Source organism: Mastigoproctus giganteus, chromosome 7 (genome assembly GCF_048544385.1).
Source record: "Mastigoproctus giganteus isolate SK-2022 chromosome 7, ASM4854438v1, whole genome shotgun sequence".
Taxonomy (NCBI): Eukaryota; Metazoa; Arthropoda; class Arachnida; order Uropygi; family Thelyphonidae; genus Mastigoproctus; species Mastigoproctus giganteus.
In genome coordinates this window covers 203,955,110-203,971,130 of record NC_143581.1, presented here as the reverse complement: position 1 = coordinate 203,971,130, position 16,021 = coordinate 203,955,110, and the positions used below count along the sequence as shown (strand labels likewise).

Genomic DNA, 16,021 nt, shown 5'->3' with positions numbered 1-16,021 from the left:
GATATTGACCAGGGTTTTACGAAAAAAGATATTGCAGAGAAATGTGGCATACCTGCAAGCAGCTTATCTACGATTTTAAAAAATCGAGAATCAATTTTAAATGCAATTGAAGGAGGAGTAGACAAGAAGGGAATTAAGTTGTGTATATATGAAGATGTTGACAAAGCTGTTCTAAAATGGGTGCAAATGATACGTGAAAAGAATATACCAATATCGGGTCCAATAATTAAGCAACAAACTCTGAAATTTGCACAGTCCCTGGGACATACAGAATTTAATGTGAGCACTGGGTGGCTAGATAAATTTAAGAAGCTTCACAGAATTGTGGAAAAGGTTATTTGTGGAGAAAGTGTTAATGTAAGTGAAGAAGAAGATTGCAACAGTTGGAGGAACAATACCTTAAAGAAGATTTTGGAAGAATATGAACCTAAGGATGTTTTTAATGCCGACAAAATGGGTTTATTTTTTAAATGTTTACTGAATAGAACACTTGCTTTTAAGGATGATAAATGTTTTGGCGGAAAACAAAGCAAAGAAAGAATCACTGTGCTAGTTGGAGCAAATATGACAGGAAGTGAAAAATTAAGACTTTTAGTCATCGGAAAATCAAAAAACCCAAGATGTTTTAGAGGCACAAAATCTTTGGAAGTTGACTACACCTTTAATAAAAAAGCATGGATGACCAGTGATATCTTTGAAGACTGGATATTAAAACTAGACAAGCGTATAACAAAAGAAAAAAGGAAAATTGTACTGGTAACTGACAACTGTCCAGCACATCCTGCCAGTATTTCTGCCAAACTTAAAAGTGTGAAGTTATTGTTTTTACCACCAAACGTGACGTAAAAACTCCAGCCAATGGACCAGGACATTATTAAAAATTTTAAATTTCATTATCGAAAGAGAATAATAATGAAGATTGTCAATGCATTATCACAAAATAGAAACTTGGAGGTTACAATTAACCTTAGAGATTGCATCTCTCAACTGGCAAAAGTTTGGACAAACGATATCACTGAATACACTATTCAAAATTGTTTTTCGAAAGCGGGATTTGCATTGAATACAGAAGTCGAACATCAACTGGATGAACAAGATGAACTGCCCCTTTCACAACTGAAAAACTTTTGGATATTATTAGAATCGTCTGGAAACACTGAAAATGAAATAACACTGGATAGTTATGTTTATGCAGATCAAGATCTGACTACAACAGAACATCCAAATGAAGATGAAATACTGCTGAACAGTGTTAGGCGCGACCATGATCACGAAGAATTAATGATGACGCTGAAGACACATCAGAACAACCCGTAGAAAAGCCAACTCGTGAAGAAATAATTAACAGTTCATATGGGTCTACAGTTTTGTGAAAATGTTCCTGATAATGTTTTTAATGCTCTGAACAAATGTGAGGTTTTCTTTGAGAATCAGACATTTTTTAATTGTACTGTGCAAACGAAAATTACAGACTTTTTTTAATTTGTGATACTTATCAGCGAAAATTGCGTAAACGTAATTTAAATAAGTGTTTTTGAAATAAAATGCATTAAAAATAAATGTACATTCATTTTCATTTTCTAATTTAATAACAATTTCTAATAAAAAAGATATTCTCTGTATAACGAAATTTCTCTATAACGAATTTTTTTGCTGGATTTATCGAATTCGTTATAGGGAAGTTCGACTGTATATAGTTTTTTTTTTTCTTAACTGTCCCAAATGAAGTTTTACTAAAATTTGAATTTCAAATGAACGTAATCATTTTTAATAACTCAATATTTCAATTATTGAAATCTCTCAGTTACCAATCATTCAATAACAGAAATCATCTGATTATGTCCTTCACTAGTACTGAGTGCTCGGTCTTCAGTGAGAGCAGAAAATCTTTCCATGATCAAAATCACGCAAAGTAGTGTACATACTTTAATAAAAAATCTTTTACATTTTAGGAAGTCAAACTTGTTATGGGCTGCCATCCTCAGATAATTTATGTTTTTATGAAAATAGATAGTGAATAGTGAAAATAGATAGTTTAGTAATCATTTACAAAATAAGTTTAATGATACGAAAAATACATTACTCTGGAAATAGCTCCTTTCAGTTTCCAATCATGTCTTCCATAAAGATTGGTGAAAATTCTATCTTCATCTTTCAGTGGCCCAAACTTTGTCTATTAGGATAAAGAATTAAATAAATAAGAAATGCTATTATAACTTTCTACTTAAAATGAAAGTAAAAAAATAGAGTTAAAACAAACATATTTCCAAAACATTTCGGGAAAACAAAGTGGAAAGAATTAATTATTTTCAGTTTTTTTCACAGTTTTTTCTAATTCCAAGAGTTAAAATACAATTGAAAAAAAATAATACATTTATTATTATTATTATTATTATCCATATGGTGCAAGGAAGCCTGAGGCTTATGCTGCACCAGCCAAAAAAAAAAATCCCGTGTTACCCTGAGAAAGTCAGAAGTAGAAGGGAATCACCAAGAAAGCAAGAAAGAAGAATGATGATATCCAATCCAGCTCAGGACCCTGGGTTTGCCAAGCCCATACTCACCAAATGTAAATATTTGCCAACTTTTCTAACTTTTAATCCAGAAAACTTTCAATGTAGATCTGTCTAACAGATCTGTACTGGAAGAACATTAATCACACCCTCACATAGAGAAAAGGATAAAGATGTGAAAAAAGGCCTATGGACGGAGAATGTCCTTCAGTTGTGACTGTGACTGTTATTGTAAAAATACAGAATATCGTGCGTGCCATGGTGGTGAAAATCGTGTGTTATAGGTGCTTGCAACAATTAGCTGGTTGAAGTAGAGGCTTGCGGTTGTAGATGTAATACTTGGGAATGCTCTGAGCTCCAATGTTTGTTAGCTAGGATTATGGTTACCTCAGTGATGGCATTGATACGACATTCTCTGTTCTAGTTAAAAGAACCACCACAACATGAGATGTGGAGTGATTCCAAAATGACACAGCGATGTGGATCGATGTTGTGCTGGGTAGACCAGAAGTGCTCAGCAATCGCTGAGTGATCCAAGTCCGCCAAACAGGTAACCTTCTCGTGCTCGGAGACCCAATTACTGCGTCTTCTGCTGGTTTCCCCAACATAGAAGCCAGTGCAATCACAGCAGGAAATACACTAATCCACTCTGCAGTAGTGGGGGGAACTGGTGTCTTAACCCTCAAAAGAAGGGACTGCAACTTTCTCTCTGGAAGTTGTAAACACTTTATCCCATAAGACTGTAAGACCCTAGAAATTTGTTGCCACAGGTTTGGGTAGTACAGGATAAATGAAGTCGAGGTGGGGGTCATCACTTCCCAGGACCCTGCGGCTGGCAACGTGGTCTCAGGCCTGTAGGTCGCATCTATCCAGGGCACTGGTAGGGTATCCGCAAAGCGTGGATACCCAACCAGGCCTTAACCTTAGTAATATCAATGCACCTCTCATCCTCAGAACTGGAGTGGGTCCAGGCACAGATTAGTAGTGTACACGCCATGCTGAGAAGATGGCTGCGTGCATGTGCTGACCAGTAATTGGTGAATTGGCCAGCATACATTGGATAAATGCAGTCGAGGTGGGTCATCATTGTGCGGGGGCCCTGCAGTTGGCAACATGGTCATGGGCCTGTAGGTTGCATCTATCCAGGGCACTAGTAGGGTATACGCACTTTGCCAGATCTGCCTTAACCTTAGTAGTAGGGTATACGCACTTTGCCAGATCTGCCTTAACCTTAGTAATCTCAGTGCACCTCTCATCCTCAAAAATGGAGTGGGTCCAGGCACATGTTAGTGGGTTTGCGGCATTCGCGGGTTAGTAGGGTTCAAAGTTTGCTGTACTCCCATCACTGAGATTGCCTTGGGTGTTGAAGTGTCATTAGCACGTATCCCCGAGGAAGCTGTGAATACGATTAATCTGAAAACTGCATCATGCCTGTTCTGTCATCTCTAATCTCAGCGTCAAATCTCTGCCTTCAACTCATTGAAACGAGATGACTCCACTGCCATTTTGCCAGCAGACAAGGCCATCGAACAGTTGTTTTGAACCTTTCCAGCTACAACACGAAAGCCATATCACTTCTACAAGACACATCCATCTACAAAGCCGTGCTTTCCCCCAATCAGGATTCTAGAACGATGGATGTCCGAAGTGAACAGCCTTGTCTACAGTTGGTTTCAATCGGGGAAAATTTCCGAGTCCGTATGCTGGCGCCTACATGCCACTGGGTGCTAAATTCCATAGTTCTATGGGCCACCAAAGGTGCACAAGGAGGGTATACCCTCGCGACCCACTGTCTCCTGTTGTGGTTCCCCGACATACGAACTATCCAAGTTTGTTTCCAGTCTACTCTCGCCCCTGGTGGGCAAAACTGCCCATACCATTTCAAACAATGAGCAATTCTTGGACCGAGTTAGCAGTCTATCCATTTCAGATGACCAGGTGATGGCCTCATTTGATGTGGTCACTCTTCACGTCAATCCTGATCCAACTAGCCATCACATGTGCAAATGAGCTTCTAGACAATGACCAGACCCTGAACAGCAGACATTCTCTAACTGCTAACGACATTTGCACCGCTCTTAGATTGTGCCCGACTGGTGGTGCCGTTATGTTTGGTAAATACATTTACTGGTAAATACACATTACAGCCATGGGTTCACCAGTTAGCTCAGTCACGCAAACATTGCAATGGAGGAGCTGGAGGGTTGCACATTTGTAGGTTTGCCAGATCCCATAGCCTTTTAGTGCTGCTACGTGGATGATGTGTTCGTGGTCATTCCTCGGGAGTCAGGAGATCGACTCCTATGCCACTTTGATTCTCTGTCACCCTTCATTCAATTCACCATTGAACTGGAGTCAGGCAATGCCCTTCCTTTCTTGGATACCCTTGTCCGGTGCGAGGGTTCGCGTTTAAAGACTTCAGTCCTCTGCAAGCCGATTTGTGCTGGAAAATTCACCAATTACTGGTCAGCACATGCATGCAGCCATCTTCTCGGCACGGCGCAAACCCTACTAACCTGCACCTGGATCCACTCCGATTCTGAGGACGAGAGGTGCACTGAGATTACTAGGATTAAGGCTGAGATTACCAAGATTAAGGCCTGGTACAGTTTCCACACTTAGCGGATACCCTACCAGTGCCCTGGATAGATGCATCCTACAGGCCCCAGACCACGTTGCCAACCACAGGGCCCTGTGAAGTGATGACCCCCCCCACCTCAACCGCATTTATCCCGTACTACCCGAATCTGTTGCAACAAATTTCTAGGGTCTTACAGGCTCATGGGATAAAGTGTTTACAACTTCCAGGGAGAAAGTTGCGGTCCCTTCTTTTGGGGGTTAAGACACCAGTTCCTCCTACTACTGAAGAGTGGATTAGTGTATTTCCTGCTGTGATTGCACTGGCTTCTACATTGGGGAAACCGGCAGAAGACAGGAGTCGGGTCTCTGAGCACGAGAAAGCCACCCGTTTGGCGGACAGATCACTCAGCGATTGCTGAGCACTTCTGGTCTACCCATCACAACATCGAACCACACCCCGACAATGCAATAAACCACATTTTAAAGTTGTTTCCTTTGTTTAAATGCTCCAAAAGTACTCACACTTCACATTTTATTAAATTACAAATGTATCTGGAAAGTGCATAGAAACTCAAAGATGACATTTTGAACAATTATTGTGAATTGTATTGTGTGTTTAATACAATAATTTGGTTCTTGAAACGTGTAAAAAGTAATTTGGTAAGAAGTACTTACTTAGTACCATATAGAACAAAAAAAAAAAAACAAAAAACAAAAAAAAACACACATTTATCAGTAAGATAATGTCTGGTAGAGTTAACAATTTCATTGTCAATTAAATGTTAATCCTATAGACAAAAATAACAGAAACTACGTATTCTTCCTTTTATTTTACTTTGTACAGTTATTAGGGTTTATACAAAAACCACCTTTTGAGAAAACTGATTTTTGAATTCCAGTATTTCCAAAAAAAAAATCAGTTTCCGAATTTTTACATATATATAATTAAAACAGTAAAAAAATATTTATACTTATTTTTAAATTTTTCAGTTTATTTAATATTTATGGAACTACAAAAAATAACAAAATAAAATATACTCCACACAAAACCAAATAAAAAAAAAAACTAAAATAACTAAAATCTGTACAAAATATAAATTTTTATTTCATTTAGTATTTTTCTTCAGGAAATATGATTTCACAAAACATAAAATGTCCACTGAACGATTACTTAATCTTGTTCTTATTCTAGATACAAATTGCCTGAAACAGAAAATACTCTCTCACTGGCTACTCAACTTGGTTTTATCGTTTTCAGGGCATCAAATAATAAATCTAAATTCTTTGTTCTTTTATTGGTTGCCTCAAATACTGAAAATTCGGGCTTCAGTGTCTTTGGATTTGATATTATTTCTTCAGGTTCCTCAAGAAACCTATGAATTGATTTTTCCATGGCTTCTTTTAGAGCATTGACCTGATTAACAGTTTCTCCGTCTCCGATATATTCATCATCAGGATCTGTTTCCATACAATTCTAGACAATATTTTTCCAGATAACTTAATAATATCGAGTTTTGAAACTAGTGGAAATACACTAGATTTCTTTGTTGAAATGTTTTGTGGATTTTGCAAATATAGCAAAAGGGTTACCAATCCAACTTGTCTTCTTTCATGAATTCGTACTTCTAAAGCATTTAATAATTTGGAACTAGTTTCAGTCTTCAATTTTTTTTAGTTCATTTAACAGAAATTCAAATATGCCTTCACTCGGAAATAAACTGGCATCTCGCCACCCTAAGGTCTCAGCTGCAAGATGTACTGGTCCCAACACTTTAAGAAGATCCATGATTTTAGGATATTGAGCTCATTCCACATATGAGAAGCACCAATATCATTCAAAGCTAAAACAACACATTCTTTTAATGTTATAAATCTTTCAATCATGGCCTCTAAACTATTCCATCTCGTTTGGCAATCAAGAATTAGACTTAATTCCTTTCCTTTTTCTTGTTTTACATAATTCTGAAGGATGCTATGTCTTATGGGAGATTTTCTAAAAAATTTGCATTTTTCTAATTTGAGAAACTGATTGTAATTGTCAGACAACATAGGGAATCCACAGTCGTTATCTAAATCAAGAGAATTTAAAAAATCCTTGCCATAGTCATCTTCACACTCTACGGCACCTTCCGATTCCTCACTTGCAACATATACACTGGTTTCAGCAATTTCTTTATTTATATATAACACATCAGCAACTGCTAAGTGTATGGTGAGTGAATAGCATAGTTGATTAATTATAGGCGATAACTGGCCAAATTTTTTCATAACAGCAGCACCATCATTTGTCGCTGCAACTATGTCGGTTGCTAGATCCAAGTTAAAAATTTGTAGCCTCTCAGAAACTAATTCTAATGTTTTCTTAGCATCGCAGGAACTAGCTTTTGGAACTAAGACCATTCTGCAAAATGGTGTATGTTGATATTCAAATATCTGTGATTTCTTCTGCTAGTCCACTCGTCTAAAGTTATAGAAAAAATTTTCCCATTCTTCTTAATACAATCCAATTCATTTATAGTTTCACGTTTGGCATTGTCATAAAACGTATGAATGAGATCCATTACTCGAGTGTCGTTTTTTGGTAACGAATATCCCCGTTGTTGAAAAGACTCTCGTATGAACGAGCTTGTTGTAATGCTCCTTTTCACAAAATTAAAAATACTGGCTTTGTTTTGTGGGCAGGAGGAGGGTCCAGGTGTTTCTAGCTTGTCGATCATTTCTGTTTTCTTGTCGATTATTATTTTATGAACTTCTTTCAGATGATTATGGAGATTGCTCGTAAATGATCCTATGCAGCTCAACATTTTATTACAATGATTGCAGCATGCCTTGTCTTTTCCAAGCTTTTTGAAATTATCCCAAACCTCTGACTTATTTGCAACATTCATTTTGGTCTAAAAATCAAATGACACATTTTAAATATTTTTATCAATGAGATTAATATTAAATAATGAAAGAATGTTATATCATTAGAATAGACATTAACGTATTTACATCCGTTGTGTTTGTTTTTATTAACTAAAACAAGAATAATAACAAATAACATAAACTTCCTATTCTTGCTTGTGATCAAACTCAAGTGAACGGAGGTGTCACAGTGCGTTGTGTATTGCGTAGTATGGGCAGTACAAAGGACTAAACTGGTCTGTTCTGGTGGGGTGCACGTGAGCAACACAGCTGATTTCAACAGTCAGTCTGTTTAACGAACAGAAGTTAAACTAAAGTTCTGTAATTACCTGTGTCTCCCTTTGATTCTCCTTTGTAGATTGGGGTCACATTTGCCCATTTCCAGTCCATGATTACCTCCCCTGAGTCCAAGGAAGCTCTCATAATTATGGCAAAGGGTTTGCTTACTTCCTTTGCTGCCTTCTTTAATATAACTGGATAGATTTCACCCACCCCAGGTGCCATTCTTATGTTTATCTTTAACAATTTATCCTCCACTTTACTCTCAGTTATTACAAGACTATCTAGCTTACTGCCAGAGTTTAATACACTTCTGGCATTCCCCTCCCTGATAATTTGTTATGTGTGAATGTAGATGCAAAATATTCATTTAGTTTGTTAGTTACCTGAGCACGATCATCAACAGTTGAACCATTGATATCAAGTGGACCAATATGATTGATCCCCTTCCTTCTAGAGTTTACATAAATAAAGAACTCTTTGCTGTTTTTCTTTGCATTCTTTGCCAAAGAGTAATCTGCCTTTGCCTGCCTAACCTCTTTTGTGACTTGATTACAAACCAGCTTATATTTATCATAGGCTTCTGTGTCACCTGTTAATTTATATGTATCCTATGCATTTTCCTTCTCTGCCACATGTTTAATTAGTTCATCTGACACGATTTAGGTGTAAATCTTGAACAATATTTCTTAGTTGGCATGAAAAGACTAGTAGCTTCCAAGATTATTTCTTTGAATGCTTCCCATTTTGAATTGGCTGTTTGTAACATCATCAGTTGGTCCCACCATATAGAATTTAAATATTGTCTCAGACCACCGAAGTTACCTTTACGAAAGCAAAAACCCTTCCCTTTACCCCTGATGGTAGTTACCTCTTTGAGTAAATCCCACTTCAGCAGATTGTGATCACTGCCACCTAGTGGTTCCATTATTTGCAGATTCTTAATGCATGAAGAATCACTACTGATAATCAGATCAAGAGTATTACTCCCTCTAGTTGCTTCCCAAACATGCTGCTGTAAAAAACAATCATCCAATATATTCACAAAAGCCTTGCTAGTGTGTGAGTGACCAATTCACAAATTCCAGTCAATCTCTGGGAAATTAAAATCCCCATTATAAGACATATCTGATTTACTGGCCCACTCTATTTCTCTGCAAAACTGCTCATTATACTCATTAGCATTAGCATTAGCAGAGGCATTTGATGCAAAAAAGCAAGCTTATGCAGCATCAGCCAAAAAAAAAAAAAAAAAACCCACTTCCACTTCACCCCTCTGTTTGTTCAAAATACCTGTCCAGCTGAGCCTTAAACTTATTTAGGCTATCAACCTCCACCACAAGGGATGGAAGTCTGTTCCACCAACCAACCACCTGCTGGCTAAAGGCAAATTTCCGCACGTCTATCCTACATCTGTCTTTCCTCAATTTGAATTTATGCCCTCTCAGGTGATTTTTCTGAGCTAGAGGAAGAATCCCATCAGCATTGAGCATGCTTAAACCATTCAAGGCTTTATACACCTCTATCAGATCACCTTGCTGGTGCCTAGTCTCCAGACACTGTAATTTGCTAATCACTAATCATGTTGCCCTTCACTAATCTTGTTGCCCTTCTCTGTACTCGTTCCAGCAGCTCTACATCCTTCTTGAAATGAGGCCTCCAGACCTGTATACAGTACTCTAGGTGTGGCCTGACCATTGCCTTATACAATGGAATAATCACCTCCTTATCCCTGCTGGAAAAATTCCTGTATATCATTGACAATACTCCATGAGCTACTCTTGCAGCCCGTCTGCACTGCTCAGAGAACTTCATATCTGCCTGCACAACCACCCCCAAGTCCCTTTCATTCTCTACCACTGTCAGTGTAGTACCACAGAGTTGATACGTTGCTCTGGGGTTGCTGTTTCCCATGTGTAGTACTTTACATTTGTCAATGTTAAACTTCATTTGCCACCTCTCAGCCCATCTGCTCAACCTTTCCAGATCCTGTTGCAGCAGCATAGTGTCAGTAGTGTCCTTGACAACCCTTGTATCATCTGCAAACTTCGACATTAAGCTTGATATACCATCATCAATATCATTTATAAATACAGAAAACAATAATGGACCCAACACTGAGCCCTGAGGGACTCCACTAATAACATTAGTCCACGATGAGCAGTGTCGTTGATTACCACTCTCTGTCTTCTCCCCCTCAACCACCCCTTTATCCATAGCAGCAATTTGCCTCCAATGTCACACTGCTCCAATTTGTGTAGCAGTCTTCCATGTGCAACAGTATCAAAAGCCTTTCTAAGATCCAAGTATATAATATCAAAGTTATTCCCTGCATCCAGTTCTTTTGTGACTGCATCATAGTATCCAATCAAGTTGGTCAGGCAAGACTTCCCCTTAACAAAACCATGCTGTGTCTGAGCTATAACTGAAGTCTTGTCTAAATGATCCTGCAGTGCTTCTTTAACCAGTGCCTCCATTAATTTTCCTGGAACAGAAGTTAAGCTCACAGGTCTATAATTACTTGTGTCAGCCTTTGATCCTCCTTTGTGAATTGGGGTCACATTTGCACATTTCCAGTCTATGGGTACCTCCCCTGAGTCCAAGGAAGCTCTCATAATTATGGCTAAGGGTTTGCTTACTTCCTTTGCCGCCTCCTTTAATATAACTGGATAGATCCCATCCACCCCGGGTGCCTTTCTTGTGTTTATCTTCAACAGTTTCTCCTCCACTTTACTCCCAGTTATTTCAAGATTCTGTAGCTTACTGCTAGAGTTGAATACACCTCTGGCATTCCCCTTGCTGAATAACTCCTCATGTGTGAATGTCGATGCAAAATATTCATTTAGTTTGTTAGCTACCTGAGCAGGATCATCAACAGTTGACTCATCAATATCAAGTGGACCAATCTGATTCATCCCCTTCCTTCTAGAGTTTACATAAGTAAAGAACTCTTTGCTGTTTTTCTTTGCATCCCTTGCCAAGGATTTCTCGTAATCTGCCTTCGCTTGCCTAACCTCCTTTGTAACTTGGTTGTATATCAACTTGTATCTATCATAGGCTTCTGTGTCATGTGTTAATTTGTAAGTATCCCATGCATTTTTCTTCTCTGCCATATGCCTCATTAGTTCATCTGACATCCATTTTGGCCTAAACCTTGAACAATATTTCTTAGTTGGTATGTAAAGCCTAGTAGCTTCCAAATGCTGAATAACTCCTCATGTGTGAATGTTGATGCAAAATATTCATTTAGTTTGTTAGCTACCTGAGCAGGATCATCAACAGTTGACCCTGCTCAGGTAGCTAACAAACGATTCAGATTCATTAGGCCTATAACACACCTACTCTCATTTTTCCTTTCCCAGTGCTTATGTCACACCAAACAGACTGTCCTGTCTATCCTTTCTGTATATATTGTACTCCCCAAATTCCAATTCTGCACTGCTTATGTCAGTGTGACACTATGTCACTGATATCCCAACAATATCAGCCTTTGATGTCTTGACTAGCACTTCAAACTCATGAAATTTATTAACTATACTCCTAGCACATAACTGCAAGTATACATGCACCTGTTTCTACTCTTAGTTATCCTAACACAGCCCATGTATTTATTTGTTCCACTATGACTCCCAGCAGTCCTGGAAATAACCATTGCCTTGCTTTCCAGGCTGCTGCTCAATTGCATTTCAATAGAAGCAGTGCAAGAATCACTTTAACCTCTGCCAGCAGCTACTGGTAATCTATTAGTCCGTGTATCCTTCAAGCTAGCAGTTTTCTGACCCACCTAACTCTGCCTCAATAGCATCAGCAAATATTCTTACACCCTTTCTATTTAAGTGTATCTCATCCCCGTAGAAGCAGTCTCTCCTGTTAATAAGCACAGACCAGTCTGAGAAAAATTCTCCCCCTTGAGCCTTGCACAATCTCTCCAGGGTCGACTTGATTGACAAGGCTCTCATCACATACTCCCTCCTGTCATGTTTGGGCAGAATTGTAGACACTTTCAAATTCAACCCTAATTCTCGGCTTTTGTTCAACAGTGACCTGTACTTGTTAAGTAATTCTGCCGGTCTCCTACTCTTAATATCATTAGTGCTAACGTGTACAACAATATCACCCTTTGTGCCCTTAAAAGATGATATCTGCTCTACAACGTCTTCAATCTTTGTCCCTGGCAGACATACCCTGGTTCTGTTCCACCTATCCTTTTTGCACAATATGTTTCCCTGACAATAGAGTCACCAACAACAACTAGTTCCTTTGGGACCAGCACATTCTGCCTTGAGGGGTGTCGCTGTGTTGCGTGATGTTCAAGTGCAAGCTCTGGCATTGATGTGGGCAGCTGAGCGCTTGATGGGCCCCTCAATTTAAATCCTTCGAGGGCATCCACCCTGTCCTTCAAGCTCTCATATAGGCCCATAACAATGCTGAGTTGGTGCCTGATTTCCTCGCACTCCTTACATCGGGCACACACAAAGACATTCCCCTTAGCAATATCATGTCCCACTCCTGATTGCTTCACAAACATCAAACAAGCAGTGCATTTAAAAAGGCTGTGATTCAGAGGACAACTGCCCCCCCCCCCCTCTCAGTTCTCCCCTGAGCCACAGCACTCCCATTAGTTTGAGCCTTTTGCTCTTGCTGCTCTGGTCTGAGTCATGATTTCTATTCAATTTCAAATAAAATTCCAATACAAAATATAACCCTAAACTTATATCCTAATGCAGTTATAACACTATATAGATGTAGTTCAGTATTGAATATTATCTCCGAGTTACGTTATATGACTTTCTTATCTCCTGTCAAGTTATAGGTATTAATGTGTAATGTTACATTTGTAAAAGCTAGGTCGTTATATATATTTAGTGAAAAAAATACAATTTAATTGACAATGAAATTTAAAAAGATTAGTAAAGTTTACTGATTATTTACTGATTATTTGATACTACTATACTTGCTATCTAGTTTTCCGTTAAACCTTACGCTATCTAGTTCAGGGTACACATTGCATTGTATAACAATGGCGGCAAAGTTACGAATGGTAAATCTATGGACACGAGGTATTAATTACTTTCAAAATCGTGCTATCTAAATTCAAAATAACCATGGAGCTTGACTAGGTCTATAATCTACTTATAGAAAATAATTTAATCTAGCAAATAAGTCAATAAACCAGCTAAATATAATTAAAAACTTAGCGTTCACGGGAGCTGCAAAACTTGTCCTACAAGTGGATTAGATACACTTACCGATACTAAGTAATAACCTACAAAATCTCTATCTAAGTTCAAATTAAACTAAAGTATTGTTACTAGGAATTAAAGCAACTCTAGAAATAAATTAATATTTCAATTTAAGTCAATAAAAAAGCAAAAATTTAAGAAAACTTCTCTATTAGCTGGAGCTGCAAAAACTTTGCCTGTTCATGTGTTCTCTCATCTCCAAATCTGGCCAATGGGAGAAGAGAGATGCGGGTTACGTGGTAATACGTAACAGAAGCTTGTTTTACTGTGGCAAAACAAGCTTCTATTGAAGCGTGGTCACACGCTATCGATCATAATTATAGAATCATAATTTTAGTGTTTAACACTAAAACAGTAACAACAGCTTCCGGAAATCTTCACAAAAGAGACCAGTTTTCTGTATTGTAACAATGAAACAGACTATAATGTTTTATATGATGCAAACGATCTAAATTTCATTCTATAAGATTATTGAAAATAATACCTGCATTTGTCACCTGGTATTGTTGCTTGTATTTGAAATACAGTAAACCTCATCTTAATGGATTGTATGGGACAAACTCCAATTTTATAATGCCAAATTAGCATTAGCATTAGTAGAGGCATTTGATGCAAGAAAGCAAGCTTATGCAGCATCAGCCAAAAAAAAAAAAAAAAAAAAAACCCACTTCCACTTCACCCCTCTGTTCGTTCAAAATACCTGTCCAGCTGAGCCTTAAACTTATTTAGGCTATCAACCTCCACCACAAGGGATGGAAGTCTGTTCCACCAACCAACCACCCGCTGGCTAAAGGCAAATTTCCGCACATCTATCCTACATCTGTCTTTCCTCAATTTGAATTTATGCCCTCTCAGGTGATTTTTCTGAGCTAGAGGAAGAATCCCATCAGCATTGAGCATGCTTAAACCATTCAAGGCTTTATACACCTCTATCAGATCACCTCGCTGGTGCCTAGTCTCCAGACACTGTAATTTGCAAAACTTAAGCCTTTCTTCGTAAGAGCACCCCTTTGTTCCATTCACTAATCTTGTTGCCCTTCTCTGTACTCGTTCCAGCAGCTCTACATCCGTCTTGAAATGAGGCCTCCAGACCTGTATACAGTACTCTAGGTGTGGCCTGACCATCGCCTTATACAATGGAATAATCACCTCCTTATCCCTGCTGGAAAAATTCCTGTATATCATTGACAATACTCCATGAGCTACTCTTGCAGCCCGTCTGCACTGCTCAGAGAACTTCATATCTGCCTGCACAACCACCCCCAAGTCCCTTTCATTCTCTACCACTGTCAGTGTAGTACCACAGAGTTGATACGTTGCTCTGGGGTTGCTGTTTCCCATGTGTAGTACTTTACATTTGTCAATGTTAAACTTCATTTGCCACCTCTCAGCCCATCTGCTCAACCTTTCCAGATCCTGTTGCAGCAGCATAGTGTCAGTAGTGTCCTTGACAACCCTGCCAACCTTTGTATTGTCTGCAAACTTGGACATTAAGCCCGATATACCATCATCAATATCATTTATAAATACAGAAAACAATAATGGACTCAACACTGAGCCCTGAGGGACTCCACTAATAACATCAGTCCACAAATGTGTGGACTGATGTCCACAGTCTGTTAAAGTCAAAAGAAATGCATATGTTACTGAAGCTGCTATAATTTTACATAGTAGCAATTCTGTTTAACACTTATTCAGATTCCCCCTAAGGTGATGCCACTGAAAATGGCATCATAAAAAAAGCCTTGTGGGTCAAAATTCACATCCCTGGATTTCATCCACCTCAGAGGGTACAGATCTTAATCCCTATCCAAGAGGCATCCCAAAACAAATAATACAGACCTTACATACTCAGCACAACAACGTAAAATTTTTTTCAATAGAAATATGCTGGACTTATTGTAATTTTTAATGCTGATTTTGGTGCCTCCATAGCCAGGTGGGCAGGAGCAGCAGTGCGTAGCACACACTTCTTGATTAGACCGGGGTTCGAGCCAGTGCCCACCAAATACGGAGGATGCGGAAAGGTCAGGGAATGACCACCGCATATCCCCGGAGCAATATGGCCTTAGTTGCTAATGCTCCTAAAAAAAAAAACAAATAAATAAATACAGCCAGGCCTTGCATAACGAAAGTTCGATTAATGCGTATTTCAGTTACCGCTTTTGAAAAAATTATACCACTTTTCACTTTACACAATGGAAATTTCCATCGTGTGAAGTATACGATGGAAATTTCCATCCAGTTAACGCGATCTTTTTTTTTTTTTTTTTTATGTAATAGTTGAAAAAGATTTGAATTGCACGTCGGATGGGCAATAAACAAACGTTTGCCTGCTGCCTGCCTTGGCGTGTTTCCATCAACCATCGGAAGAAGACATGTTATTTGCTTGTCTCCCGCTAATAAAGTCAATGCAGACTTGCATTTAAAAATTAAAAATTTTAAATGGGCTAGATGAAAATGTTACCGCGAAGGAGATAACAGTAAAAGAACTAGATG

General features: G+C 38.5%; 1 protein-coding gene across 1 annotated transcript in view; it reads right to left on the bottom strand.

Moving 5' to 3' along the window:
• ND-51 (NADH dehydrogenase (ubiquinone) 51 kDa subunit) overlaps positions 1-16,021 on the bottom strand; it is a 183,663-nt gene that overhangs the window by 142,109 nt on the left and 25,533 nt on the right. The window contains exon 3 of the mRNA XM_090378085.1: positions 2,084-2,173. Within this exon, the coding sequence (XP_090234211.1) occupies positions 2,084-2,173 (90 nt within the window). The remainder of the gene's footprint in view (positions 1-2,083; positions 2,174-16,021) is intronic.